The sequence below is a fragment of the Hemiscyllium ocellatum genome, chromosome 39 (assembly GCF_020745735.1).
Source record: "Hemiscyllium ocellatum isolate sHemOce1 chromosome 39, sHemOce1.pat.X.cur, whole genome shotgun sequence".
Lineage (NCBI taxonomy): Eukaryota > Metazoa > Chordata > Chondrichthyes > Orectolobiformes > Hemiscylliidae > Hemiscyllium > Hemiscyllium ocellatum.
In genome coordinates this window covers 13369284-13382232 of record NC_083439.1, presented here as the reverse complement: position 1 = coordinate 13382232, position 12949 = coordinate 13369284, and the positions used below count along the sequence as shown (strand labels likewise).

At 39.2% G+C, this 12949-nt stretch overlaps 1 protein-coding gene across 3 annotated transcripts in view; it reads left to right on the top strand.

Moving 5' to 3' along the window:
* The window catches only part of mrps11 (mitochondrial ribosomal protein S11), a 30769-nt gene extending 19311 nt beyond the window's left edge, over window positions 1-11458 (top strand). The window contains exons 5-7 of one of the 3 annotated variants that reach the window (XM_060853066.1): window positions 6111-6176; window positions 8106-8184; window positions 10119-10205. In XM_060853066.1, the coding sequence (XP_060709049.1) occupies window positions 6111-6176; window positions 8106-8135 (96 nt within the window). In that variant the 3' untranslated portion in view covers window positions 8136-8184; window positions 10119-10205. Of the gene's footprint in view, window positions 1-6110; window positions 6177-8105; window positions 8185-10118 lie in introns of all 3 variants that reach the window. The other 2 variants (XM_060853064.1, XM_060853065.1) reach the window with 2 other exon arrangements.
* The last annotated feature ends 1491 nt before the right edge of the window (window positions 11459-12949 follow it).

Below are 12949 nucleotides of genomic sequence, written 5' to 3'. Positions count from 1 at the left end.
CACTGCAATAAGTTACTTTCCTAACTGCTGTCTGTTCTTCTGTTCACCAGTCATTGCTTTCCGGCTTTTAGTGCTGTTACTAGTTAGCTTGTCAGGAATAAGACGAGGGAGATCAAGACAGGGATTGGAGGAGCAGCTCCTTGCTGGTTCCTTCTAATCAGTTTACAGGCATGGTGAGGTGACTATTCTCTGATTGGTCATCCTGTGAGTGAATTTACCATGGGGTCTTAAGAGGGTAGATTTGCACCCTTTTGTCTGGAGCATAGCTTCTGTGAGCTGCAAGTATGCAATAGATTGACAGATAACTTATGATGGCGTGCAGTCTAGGGTCTTTAAACCACACATGGTTCTGTGATGTTGGTGACTTGGTAGATTATTTTAGTGTACCCTCATCTATTTGTATCTGTCCATGGTGCTGAACATGATGATCTCAAGCTGCAGGAAACAATGTGCACTGTTGTTCTCTGAAGAGGAAAAATGCAGTCCTCTTTGCATCCACCCAATACAGATGCACACTCAGTTTAAAAATGACTCACTATACTAGCTACCAGACACCAAATCAGATGTTGTATCATGCTGTTAAAGGCCCACAGAACCAGTCTTATCTTTCCACATTGAGTTTCCTTTCACTTCTCTGTTTCCCCTAAAATTCCAAATCAGCCTTGGCAAAGACTTGTTTGAAATTTGAAATTAAAGACTTAACTATTAAATTTGAAACAATATTTGTACTTTGAGGCATCCATTTAGCTTTGTGTTCAAGGCCCTTTAAATTTGTGTAGATGACTAAATTGTGCATCCCACAATAGGCTTTCTAACTCTGCAAGACCCAATCTGTGAGTTCACTACGAACAAATATTTTGTGATCTAAACCACCAAATTGCAGGCATTCTGCTCACTGTCAGTACCAGCAACTAAACATAAAAATCTTAAAATGTATGTTGATTGCAGAGTACCAGAAAAGCCGCAGGAAACCACTTGTCAGGTGGCAAAGAATTAAATTGAAATGAAATGTGATGTTGGACAGGTCATCCTAATCTTCAGTTTACTGCAGTAAGACTGGGATTAACTTGAGTAAGTGGTTATCATAGTCACTTATGTGCCTGAAATAAAAACAAATGATTGTTTGAGATCTGATTTGCAGACTCTTTCAGAGATGTCATTACTCAGATGGAAATAGGAGAAGAACCCACAATTATAGATAATTAGCTTTAAATTAATTTAGAAATTGATTCTTTGTTTATGCAATCTGATTTTTTTTTTTGGTAAGAACATGATAATTACTTTTTGATGAAGTGAAAGGCTCCATTTACCAGTTTTTCAAAACTTTGCTTAGAGCCTGCCTTAAAAACCCTTTTCATGTTTTCATGTCCTCACTATACAGTTTATGCTGTTCCTACAATAGTGTCTGTTTGTAATAAAGTGTTTGTTCTGTGTCAAGCCTCATAACTAATTTTCCAGTATGATGCATTCAATTTATATTACTTACTAAAATTACTGCAAACATTGCAGTATTTTAATATTGCTATTACAATTTTATTTGTCATAAATATTCAATTTATTAAATCCACACAGCAATTGCCTTTTAGCTTTACAATTAGTTTGATTAATGCTTTTATATTAATGCAAAAAAAGTGAAACTCATTGCTATTTCTGCCTTATAGTTGATTTAAAACCGATTTTCAATGCACGATTACTTACTAGCCAGTTATCTCCAGTTCGATATATTAATATAGCAATTTTTTCTTGCTTGGAAAGTTGGCTAAGAGAGTATGTGAATTTGAATGGGAAAATGGCACCATTTATAGAAGTATCCCTAACACACACATCTCACTGTATGTTTAATATTGCACATTAAGGAGTAGCTCCAGCAGAGTGTGCTATTACCATATAAACATGGATTAACAGAACAAAAATACACACACACACAACCAATACAGTGAAATTTAATTTATATCTATCTATACTTATAACTACAAGTTCTGGGTCTGTAATATATGTTCTCCTGAGGGCAAGAGTTATAGCTGGGGCAGGGAAATTATGATGCGGTGAGGCATGACTTAGGATGCGTGGCTTGGAAAAGTAGGCTTCAAGGGAAGGGCACAATCGATATGTGGAGCTTGTTCAAGAAGCAACTATTGAGTGTCCTTGATAAGTATGTACCTGTCAGGCAGGGAGGAAAGGGTCGTGTGAGGGAGCCGTGGTTTAATAAGGAATTGGAATCCCTTGTTAAAGGGAAGAGGGCGGCCTTTGAAAAGATGAGGCGTGAAGGTTCAATTGGGACGATTGAGAGTTATAAGGTAGCCAGGAAGGATCTAAAGAGAGAGCTAAGAGCAGCAAGGAGGGGAAATGAAAAGTCCTTGGTTGGTAGGATTAGGGAAAACCCAAAGGCTTTCTATAGGTATGTCAGGAAAAAAAGAACGACTAGGGTAGGAATAGGCCCAGTCAAGGATAGTAGTGGAAGGTTGCGTGTGGAGGCTGAAGAGATTGGGGAGACACTGAATGAATACTTTTCGTCAGTATTCACTCAGGAACAGGACATTGTTGCCGATGTGAATATTGAGTCACAATTAATTAGAATGGATGGCTTTGAGGTATGTAGGGAAGAGGTGTTGGAAATTCTGGAAAGGGTCAAAATAGATAAGTCCCCTGGGCCTGATGGCATTTATCCTAGGATTCTCTGGGAAGCAAGGGAGGAGATTGCAGAGCCATTGGCCTTGATTTTTATGTCCTCGTTGTCTACAGGAATAATGCCAGAAGACTGGAGGATAGCAGATGTGGTTCCCTTGTTCAAGAAGGGGAGTAGGGATAACCCTAGTAACTATAAGCCAGTGAGTCTCACATCTGTTGTGGGCAAAGTCTAAGAGAGAATTGTAAGGGATAGGATTTATGAACATCTGGATAGGAATAATGTGATCAAGGATAGTCAGCATGGTTTTGTGAAGGGCAGGTCGTGCCTCACAAACCTTATTGAATTGTTTGAGAAGGTGACTAAGGAGGTGGACAAGGGTAAAACGGTATATATGGATTTTAGTAAGGCATTTGATAAGGTTCCCTATGGTAGGCTACTGCAAAAAATATGGAGGTATGGTATTGAGGGTGAGTTGGAGGTTTGGATTAGGAATTGGCTGGCTGGAAGAAGACAGAGGGTAGTAGTTGATGGTAAAGGTTCATCCTGGAGTGCAGTTATTAGCGTTGTTCCGCAAGGATCTGTTTTGGGACCATTGCTGTTTGTCATTTTTTATAAATGACCTGGAGGAGGGGCTAGAAGGTTGGGTGAGCAAGTTTGCGGATGATACGAAAGTCGGTGGAGTTGTTGACAATGAGGAAGGATGTTGCAGGTTACAGCAGGATATAGATAAGCTGCAGAGCTGGGCAGAAAGGTGGCAAAGGGAGTTCAATGTAGGTAAGTGTGAAGTGATTCACTTTGGTAAGAGTAACAAGAAGATGGGGTACTGGGCTAATGGTCGGATACTTGGTAGAGTGGATGAGCAGAGGGATCTTGGTGTCCATGTACACAGATCTCTGAAAGTTGCCACCCAGGTAAATAGTGCTGTGAAGAAGGCATATGGCATACTGGCTTTTTTTGGTAGAGGAATTGAGTTCCGGCGTCATGTTACAGTTGTATAAGACTCTGGTGCGGCCGCATCTGGAGTATTGTGTGCAGTTTTGGTCGCCATACTATAAGAAGGATGTGGAGGCGCTGGAACGGGTGCAGAGGAGGTTTACCAGGATGTTGCCTGGTATGATAGGAAGATCGTATGAGGAAAGGCTGAGGCACTTGGGGCTGTTTTCATTGGAGAAAAGAAGGTTTAGGGGTGACTTGATAGAGGTGTACAGGATGATTAGGGGTTTAGATGAGAACCTTTTTCCATGAATGGAGTCAGCTATTACGAGGGGGCATAGCTTTAAATTAAGGGGTGGTAGGTATAGGACAGATGTTAGGGGTAGATTCTTTAATCAGCGAGTCGTGAGTTCATGGAATGCCCTGCCAGTAGCAGTGGTGGACTCTCCCTCTTTATGGGCATTTAAATGGGCATTGGATAGGCATATGGAGGATAGTGGGCTAGTGTAGGTTAGGTGGGCTTGGATCAGTGCAACATCGAGGGCCAAAGGGCCTGTACTGTGCTGTATTTTTCTATGTTCTATGTTCTAATAATGGGGTGTGCTTAATGATCAGGAGTGTACTCAATACTGCTCAGTGTGTAATTTCACCACATTGAAATCCAAGGATACAACAGTAGGACTCACCGATTCCCTGTTTAAATAAAACCAAATTGCTTGTCTTTTGTCCAAGTCCTGAAATGTCTTTCTGAAGATTGGCTGACAAAACCAAATAAGAATTATGAAGCAGCTTTGTTTTACAAATGCCAAGTAAACAATCAAAGCAAATTGTGCTTATTTCACTCAATCTCCTTTCTCTTCTCAACACTAGACCTGCATCTTTCATTAACTGGCTTGGGGATGAGCAAAAGCGGTCATTTACACTGTGAAGAAAACTCTCCTGGAACATCCAATGTTAGATCCACAATATCTACAGGCTCTTAATTACAAACCACGACTGGGGTCAGATCTCCAGTCTCAACATCAATTACTGTTTGAATTAATTCACCCAGACTGCCTGTAGTCTTGAGGGAACATATGCGTTGATACAATTTTAATTCTAGTCGATAACAACATATACTGATTTGCTGTGAGCATCCTATGGATGATTCACTGGTAACTGAATTTTTTTTTTAAGAATTAGTGTATGCCCATTTATGTTTTGCAACATTTCCTGTATCCAGTTTCTCTGGCAGATTTAATGGTGCATGCATTTTTTTTAGATTAGATTAGATTCCCTACAGTATGGATACAGACCCTTTGGCCCAACAAGTCCACACTGACCCTCCGAAGAGTAACCCACCCAGACCCATTCCCCTACCCTTCACCATATAAGTTTAACTCTTGATTTGCTCACATGCAATCAATTTCTGTTAAAAGGACAATGTTCAGTTCAAAGTAAATTGGTTCCAACAGCAGTGAACTGTACTTTGTAAAATAAAAACGCAGCTAAAACAAGTGTTTTGTCTCTGGCACACATATCTGAAATGAAACAGACTAGATTCACTTTTTCGAGTAATTAATATCTTTTGGAATTTGCTCGTTTTGTTAACTGCTGAAATGATTCTTCCAACAATAATTTTAACTGCCTTTTCTTAGTCATTTGGAATATACATAAAAAGTACATAAACAAAAACAGTTTAACAACAAGTATCATAAAATGTGTAAGCTCCAGCACAGATGCTCAGGTAACAGTGACACAGATTCTCCTACTGCTGTTCTGATTTTCTCAACACTGACAGAATCCTGGCCCAACTTAAATCTGCTTCATCTGTGAATCACATAGTGTTGTGTCTTCATGCAAATCTCCCAGACATTCTTTGAGAATTAAAATTTTACATCTTCTGGCTGAACAATGTTTATGTGTGCTGCCTTCCTTACACAGCTGCAGGTCTCTCAAACTTTGGCCTGTTAGTACCAAGCTCCTATTTGAATAGTGAGCTCCCTATCTAAGATGTTCATAACACCCAAAGCTTGCCATTAATTATGTTATCAGGCTGATGCTGGCAATCACAGTGAGGGCAACCCATTTACAGAGGAACTTCGATTATCTGAAGGACACAAGTGGGAAGTATTTTGTTAGGTTAATCGAATGCTGGGTAACATAGTTAGCCAAGCATCGGGACCTTGCGATCTTGTTTGGATAATTCAAATTCGATTCATCGAATATCGGATAATCAAAGTTCCTCTCTACAACCAAGTTGCTCCCATGAAACTAATCTTGCTCTTCAAACAGTACTATGAGACATTTAATCACCAGATGGGGCCTTGTGCTACCATCAGAGTTAAGCAGACAACACCAGATTGCTTAGCGTTAAGAGAGAAAATCAGGGAGATTATTTCAAGATCTGTTTGAGCAGATACAAAGTGGTTGTTTGGGAACAGAAAATGTGGCACCCATGATGTAGGAGAATAGTGGGCAGTACTAAGAAATAATACACTTTAAAAGCATTATCACTACGGGTAAAACAAAATCCTAAATAAAATATTCCTGTTTGTATTGTTGGCAGAAAGCAACAGATCGAGGAATATCCTTTGTGCGTGTGGTGGTGAAGGGTTTGGGACCCGGCAGGCTGGTGAGTTACAGAACTCAGTTACTGAAGTAGATCCTGCTGAAGCCTTTGCATGTCTTCATTGGCATTATCTTTGTGTGTCTCATGCACCAGCTCCAGTGTGAAGGGAAACGTTTTACTAGCAGATCACTGAGATCACCATGTATATTTGTTCTGCAAGCTGTTGCTATATATTTAAATAATCCATTGTTCTGAAACACTCATTGCTGTCTGCAACAATAGACAATAATATGCACTATTAACTCCACATGTCTGTTCTTGGCTCGACAACAGCCAAGATATTTAGAAGCTTGTTCTACATTGAAAATAGCAAATATCTAGGATTTTATAGGAAAACCTATCTTGAATGAATATAGTTCTGCACTTACTACCTTTGACTTTTATGTGCTTATTTAGGCAAAGGATGAAATGATGGAATCATTTTCATGTATAACATAGAGTGACTTCATCAAACATTAGTCAGGAGTGGGTAAGGCACATGTCTGCCTTAGGAGAACGCTTCACCACAACCAGATTGAGAAAGTCATCATAGTCAGCCAGGAAGAAACTTTCTTCCCATCAGTCTGATTTTGATTCATATCCTCATTTATTTCTACATTAATTTTCAGAATATGAGCATTACTGGCAACTATTTCCTCACAGAAAGTAGTCACTGAAGTATGTCTCCAGGCTACTTCAGAAAGAAACTGAGGGCCAGCTGTATAGGTGTGGAAGAGTCAAACACAGATCATACCAGGCTTGGGTTTTCTTTCCTATAGGATTTTTAAAATTTCTATTGCCAGGCATGTTTAAACCAAATACAACTCGTCATTAATATTAATCCAGGCCACTGGATTACCAGCCCAGCATAACAGCCTGTACACAATAATGTCCATCAAGTCACCCAGAAAAGCAGTCAGCTTGCTAAACAAAATATTCCAGCAACATAGTTGCATGTACATTTGGCACCATAGTCTTTCTACTTTTCCAGAGTGGTTAACTAACCGCAGTGATGAATTATAAGGAGATATAAACAAGACAATTAAAGAAACAAAAATTGGTCTGCATTGGTTCTTCAAATAAATGTTTAGTATTAATTAAATGAAACCATTACTAAGCCAACAGTCAGATGTGTGTCTTGTGAGGACCATTTCTTGTAGCTGATATATTCACTTATTTATGATTTCACTAAAAGTATTTAAAATTATGAACATTGGAAATTTATTATTCAGGGATGGCAAAGAATCACAACAGTAGTTAACCAGTATTCCCCATGTCATCAGGCGTACTTCTGAAATAGGTTAGGTTCTGCCACACAAGGTGCAAAAGTTTACTGTAAAAACACATGAAGAAAGCCAATGCCTTTGGCTCAACAAGCCTGTTCCCTGATGCCTCTTTGCATCCCTCAGATAGCTTCTCAGAATTCTGCACACAAACAGTTATTCATTAGTATTATCCCAGAGATTAATTCTTAGCAAATTAATCTCAGGGGATATTTATTTGGAAAACCAGATCTGATGTTGCATATGCTGATGACATTAAGCTGTCTCATTGCTGTTAGTCTCCATGCTGAGTTTTAGCCTCTCCTTCTGGCTTTAATCCTTTAAACACTTGATTTTCTCTCGCTTACTCGTATAACTGATTGGGATAATTACTGGAGTTTGCTCTTTGTGTATTATAGAAATTTCAGTGCAGGAGGAGGCTATTTAGCCCATCATGGTTATGCCAATGCTTGTTCTACTTTAGAGATTTGTATTTATAATTGCAATTATCTTTTAATATTTTTCTCCAAGTGTTTATCAAACTCCCTGTGGGTGTGTTGGCATGAGAACATTAAGACTGTGACAGAAAGAAAAATTGAGGAGGAAGATTATTCAGATGTATAACTGCAGCTAGATTTATGGACCTTGATCATCATCTTTGTTTCCTGTATTTTTATCTGTGGTGTAAAAGGACAAAAAGCTGGGAGAGGATGTGAAATGAATCCTGTGCAGTATATTCTCTTCCAGGGAATATTAATTTCCATGCATAAGTAAGCAAAGTTAAAATTATTTCAAATGTTCTGATGGTCTTCACATCATATACACTATGGAATTTGTCATATCTATCATATAACTGTCCACCATATAATGCAATATTTGGATTGTTAATATCAGTTAATGTCAATTTGAGGCTGACATGGGTTGTGAATCACTGTGGTCATCTTGTTTGATCTCTGTCCCACATATAAGTATAGGTGGAGTTTTACCAAGTAATCAAGATACAGGATTGAATCTATAATTATTATATTCCTATCTGCAGTGCCAGGTCCAACAGTGGTTGAGGATGGGGTAGAGGAAACCACATGGCATGGTACATGACACTAAATGTATTGTTGATCTATGGCATCTCAGTGGCCTGGGTGGAACGAGTGGGTCCTAGTTATGTTAACTCTTACCTCTGATATGATTCAATAGTCGTTATTCTGTCTCCGATTACTGCTGCTGCTGTGTCTTTAATGTTATTGTTCATTCCTGGGATGTTAGTGGCTAGCTCAGCATTTATTGTCCATGCCTATTTGACCAGAGGGCAATTAAGTGTCAACTAGATTGCTGTGGGTCTGGAGTCACATGTAGGCCAGACCAGATAAGGAAACCAATTCTCTAAAGGAATTTAGTGAAGCAAGTAAGTTTTTCCAACAATTAACAATAGTTTCATGACCATCAGTATTCTCTTAATTCCAGACTTTTACTGAATTCAAATTTCATCTGCCATGGTGAGATTTGACCTGGGTCTCTGTGTTAATAGTTTAATGAGATCAATCTAACAATAAGACATTAAATTACTGCTCCTCCATTTCTCATTGATATTAACTCTTGACCGATTGTTACTTCTCTAATGATTTACTCATTGATGCTACTCCACATTTCATTGTTAATTGGTATTGTGTTGTGTTCATTTGTACACTTCTACCCATCTAGTATTCTCTCCTATCCGGAAGACACAAACTCTAACTAGGGTACAGTTCTACATCTTTCAATTGCTTTTGCCCGAAACATTGATTTTCCTGCTTCCTGGATGCTGCCTGACCTGCTGCGCTTTTCCAGCACCACTCTAATCTTGACTTCCAGCATCTGCAGTCCTCATTTTCACCCTTTAATTCCTCACATATACTTACTCTTCATTGTGAAACTGGGACACTGAGTGCAACCTTCGACAGTTTTGGTGAGCGTCACATTTGATCATAACTGCTCCTGACATAAGTCGAGAATGTAGTGCTGGAAAAGTACAGCTGGTCAGGCAGCATCCAAGCAGCAGGAGAATCAATGTTTCGAGTAACAGCCCTTCGTCAGGAATGAGGCTCCTGACATAATGGTGGCACAGTGGTTAGCACTGCTGCCTCACAGCGCCAGAGACCCAGGTTCAATTCCCGCCTCAGGCAACTGACTGTGTGGAGTTTGCACATTCTCCCCGTGTCTGCGTGGGTTTCCTCCGGGTGCTCCGGCTTCCTCCCACAGTCCAAAGATGTGCGGGTCAGGTGAATTGGCCATGCTAAATTGCCCGCAGTGTTAGGTAAGGGGTAAATGTCGGGGTCTGGGTGGGTTGCGCTTCGGCGGGTTGGTGTGGACTTGTTGGGGCGAAGGGCCTGTTTCCACACTGTAAGTAATCTAATCTAATCTAATAACCTCATACACTTCCCAGCAGAGGTCACTGGATGTTGTTCAAGAGTTATAAACTGATGGATTTCTTTCACTTCCTAGTTCAGTGGAACCAAAATCCATTTAGTGTTCCTACTGCCATCTTAAGAGGGGAATAGAATTTTGGATCTTTGAGGAAGAGCTATTGATAATATCAACTCACTGAATTATCAGGAAACTTCGTTCATTGTTTTAGATAAGATGTTCATATTTTTAAAATATGTTTGAGGATCTGAGTGCACTATTTTGTGTTGTTTTCCTGATTTCCTCCTGTCATTTGTCATTGCAGTCTGCCATAAAAGGATTAAGCATGGGTGGCCTCCAGGTGGTTTCACTCACAGACAACACGCCAATTCCTCACAATGGCTGCCGACCACGGAAAGCCCGCAGAATGTGAAGCTTCACAATATGTAATTGATAAAGAGGCATCAAAAGAAGTAACTATTTGTTCCTAGATGTCCCAAAGTCATCAAGTTCAAAATAACCAGATGTTAAGGGTTCAAGTTAACCTGTTTCTTGAGGACAAATATAGCAATAAAGCCTGTGTAAATCTTGAGGAAATAGGTTTCAATTTTATGTGTTTGAATTGACAGCTCTTAAGAGAAAAAAAGTGTGTGGTTCCTCAGCTCTAACCACTCAATGCACAGAAAATGAATCACAAAAGTGTAGTCCTAAAGTATGTCAAAAATTGGAGCCATCCAACTATTTTTCTATTCTGTAGATGCCGGTTTAATCTCTAGCCAGTATTTTTTTCATGGCAAAAGTGACAGAGCCCTTTTAACAACAGTGGTTGCTATTATAACTTCCTCATAATTTGAAGAGAAAAAAATGAGACCAATTCAAGTTTCGTGGAAATGGATTAAAATAAGGTGCATCCAACAGTCTGGTTGCAGCTAACCATCCTGTACGTGTGTTCTGCTCTAATTTGTTAATGACCAATGTGCTCCCAGCGCAATTTGAATAGTAAGAGGAACTAATTCAGCTCAGAGCAACATCATTCTTATTGATTTCAGGGTGTAGTATGAATGGCTTATTGTTCATCAAATACCTTTAATATTAATTAAAGCCCATCTTTGCATTCAGCAGGGGAGCTGCTGAATGCATAGATTCATTCCAACTCAGCAAATTTGCTACTTATAAGCAAAAGCTTCATGAATACATTAAAGACATTAATGAACATTTCCTCCAGCACCTAAATCACTGTCAGACGATGATTTCAATTGCAGATTAGTTTAGGTTCTGTTTCAAATGAAGCAAAGAAGAGTTGGGGCCAAATGGCTGATCTTAAATTTATATTCATTTAAGTCTCTTTGCTGGTGGTTGCTGCAGACTGTGCTGTATCCAGACAAATGTTTTCATGAAATGTCAGTGACCTGAAACGTTAACTTTGCTTTCACCTTCACAGATGCTGTTTGATCTGTTGAATATTTCCAGCCCATTCTGTTTTTAATCCAGACCCTAAACAAGTTGTAGAAAAGTCCACAGACGGCTACCTCCTGTTTAGTACTAGACTGGATGAAAACATTTTTATTGCAATTATGTTCCAAAAACTACTAGATGTCTGTGCTGATTGTCTGACTGGAATGCCAATTTAACGATGGAATAAATGTTGATTTTGCTCTTCTCCAAGACTCAGCTTCTCTTGAGAGTTATTTTCCTTAGAGTTAATTTTCCAGTTTTAAAATGCAATAGTTTGGGTTAATATTCTGTATTATTGGCTGTCATGGGCCTAGGTGAAACGATTTGAACTTTGGTTCACGATGTTCGTGTTAAAACGCATGGGTATATTTAAGCCTAGAAGGCACAACGCAGACTTCATTCTGTGGTAACTTGTGCACTGCTGCACAAACATAATTAGAGGAACTTTGTCATGAAAAGTCAGACCACACATAACTGAACTTGAACCAGAACATCAGTATCATTCCAGCAGCATTAAACCGATGATGTTGGTAAAGAGTAAATACCATCCAGTATGTAACAGATCAGCCTTCCGAGTCTCACACCATGCTGACTGGAAAGACAGTGCCGTTCGATCACTGTCACAGCATCAAAATCAAGGAATTCCTATCCCAGGGTATACATACATCAGATGAATTGCAGCAGTACAAGAAAGAAGCTCAGCAGCACTTTTCCCAAAGACAATCTGAGATAAGCAAAAAATTCCAGTCCAAATAGTGACACCCACACTTCTGAAAGAATAAAATAAACTACAGCCCCTGAGGGATGAAGTAAACAATCCTCTTCCCAACTCCTGTTCTTGAAAACTTCTATCATCAGCTACTTTATAAAACTAGTCTGGCACTTGTAATTGTTCAGAGATAGAACATTATTAGGTTCTAAAGAACAATGTCACAGCAGCCATTGTGTTTGGTGTTTGTACCATGCTTTTTTCATTTAACATAATGCCTGCATAATTAGCACTCATTTTTTTGAAACGTTCACTGCAAAGTTTACAATCAGTGGCTTAATAGTCAGAACAACAAACTCATTCGCTGAATCCTTTGTATTTTATATTCTGGATCCCCTCAGAACATGTATTTGCCTTAAAAGGGAAAGAAAAGAAGGGTGAGGATCAATTTACTGAGACAGCAAAGTGCACTTAGAGCTTTCCATCCAGTCTATTCCCTTATAATTAAAGTACCTTTCAGCTCTTGTTATGCAGACTGTACTTGAGTACCTGATGCTCAAAACTGCAGAGTAGTTTTTATTTTTACAGCCAGTCCATCCACTAAAGGAGGTGCTTTGTGGTCAACGAGCTTTTAACATACTTATAGTTCCCATTTCGCAAACGAGTACCACAAATTTTAAAGTGAGTATCCTTCTATTTCAGATTCCCAGCATTGGTGGTTTTCCAACTGTGCTCTGTTACCTTTTTTTCTTTCTCTGGTTTCTTCACACAAACTAATGCTGTAATGTGGAAAAAAAAAACCAGGAGATTACAATCTCCTCAGTTCAAGACTGAAAAGAAAATATATATAACCAGGAGATTTAAAATTTCCTCAGTTTAGGAGACTGACTGAGCTGGCTGGCCACAGCCAGTGTACTGTACACAAATAAATAAAAAGTGACATGGTGACAGGATACTAGCCTCTCTGAAGTTATTTCGGTGGCAATGGGAGA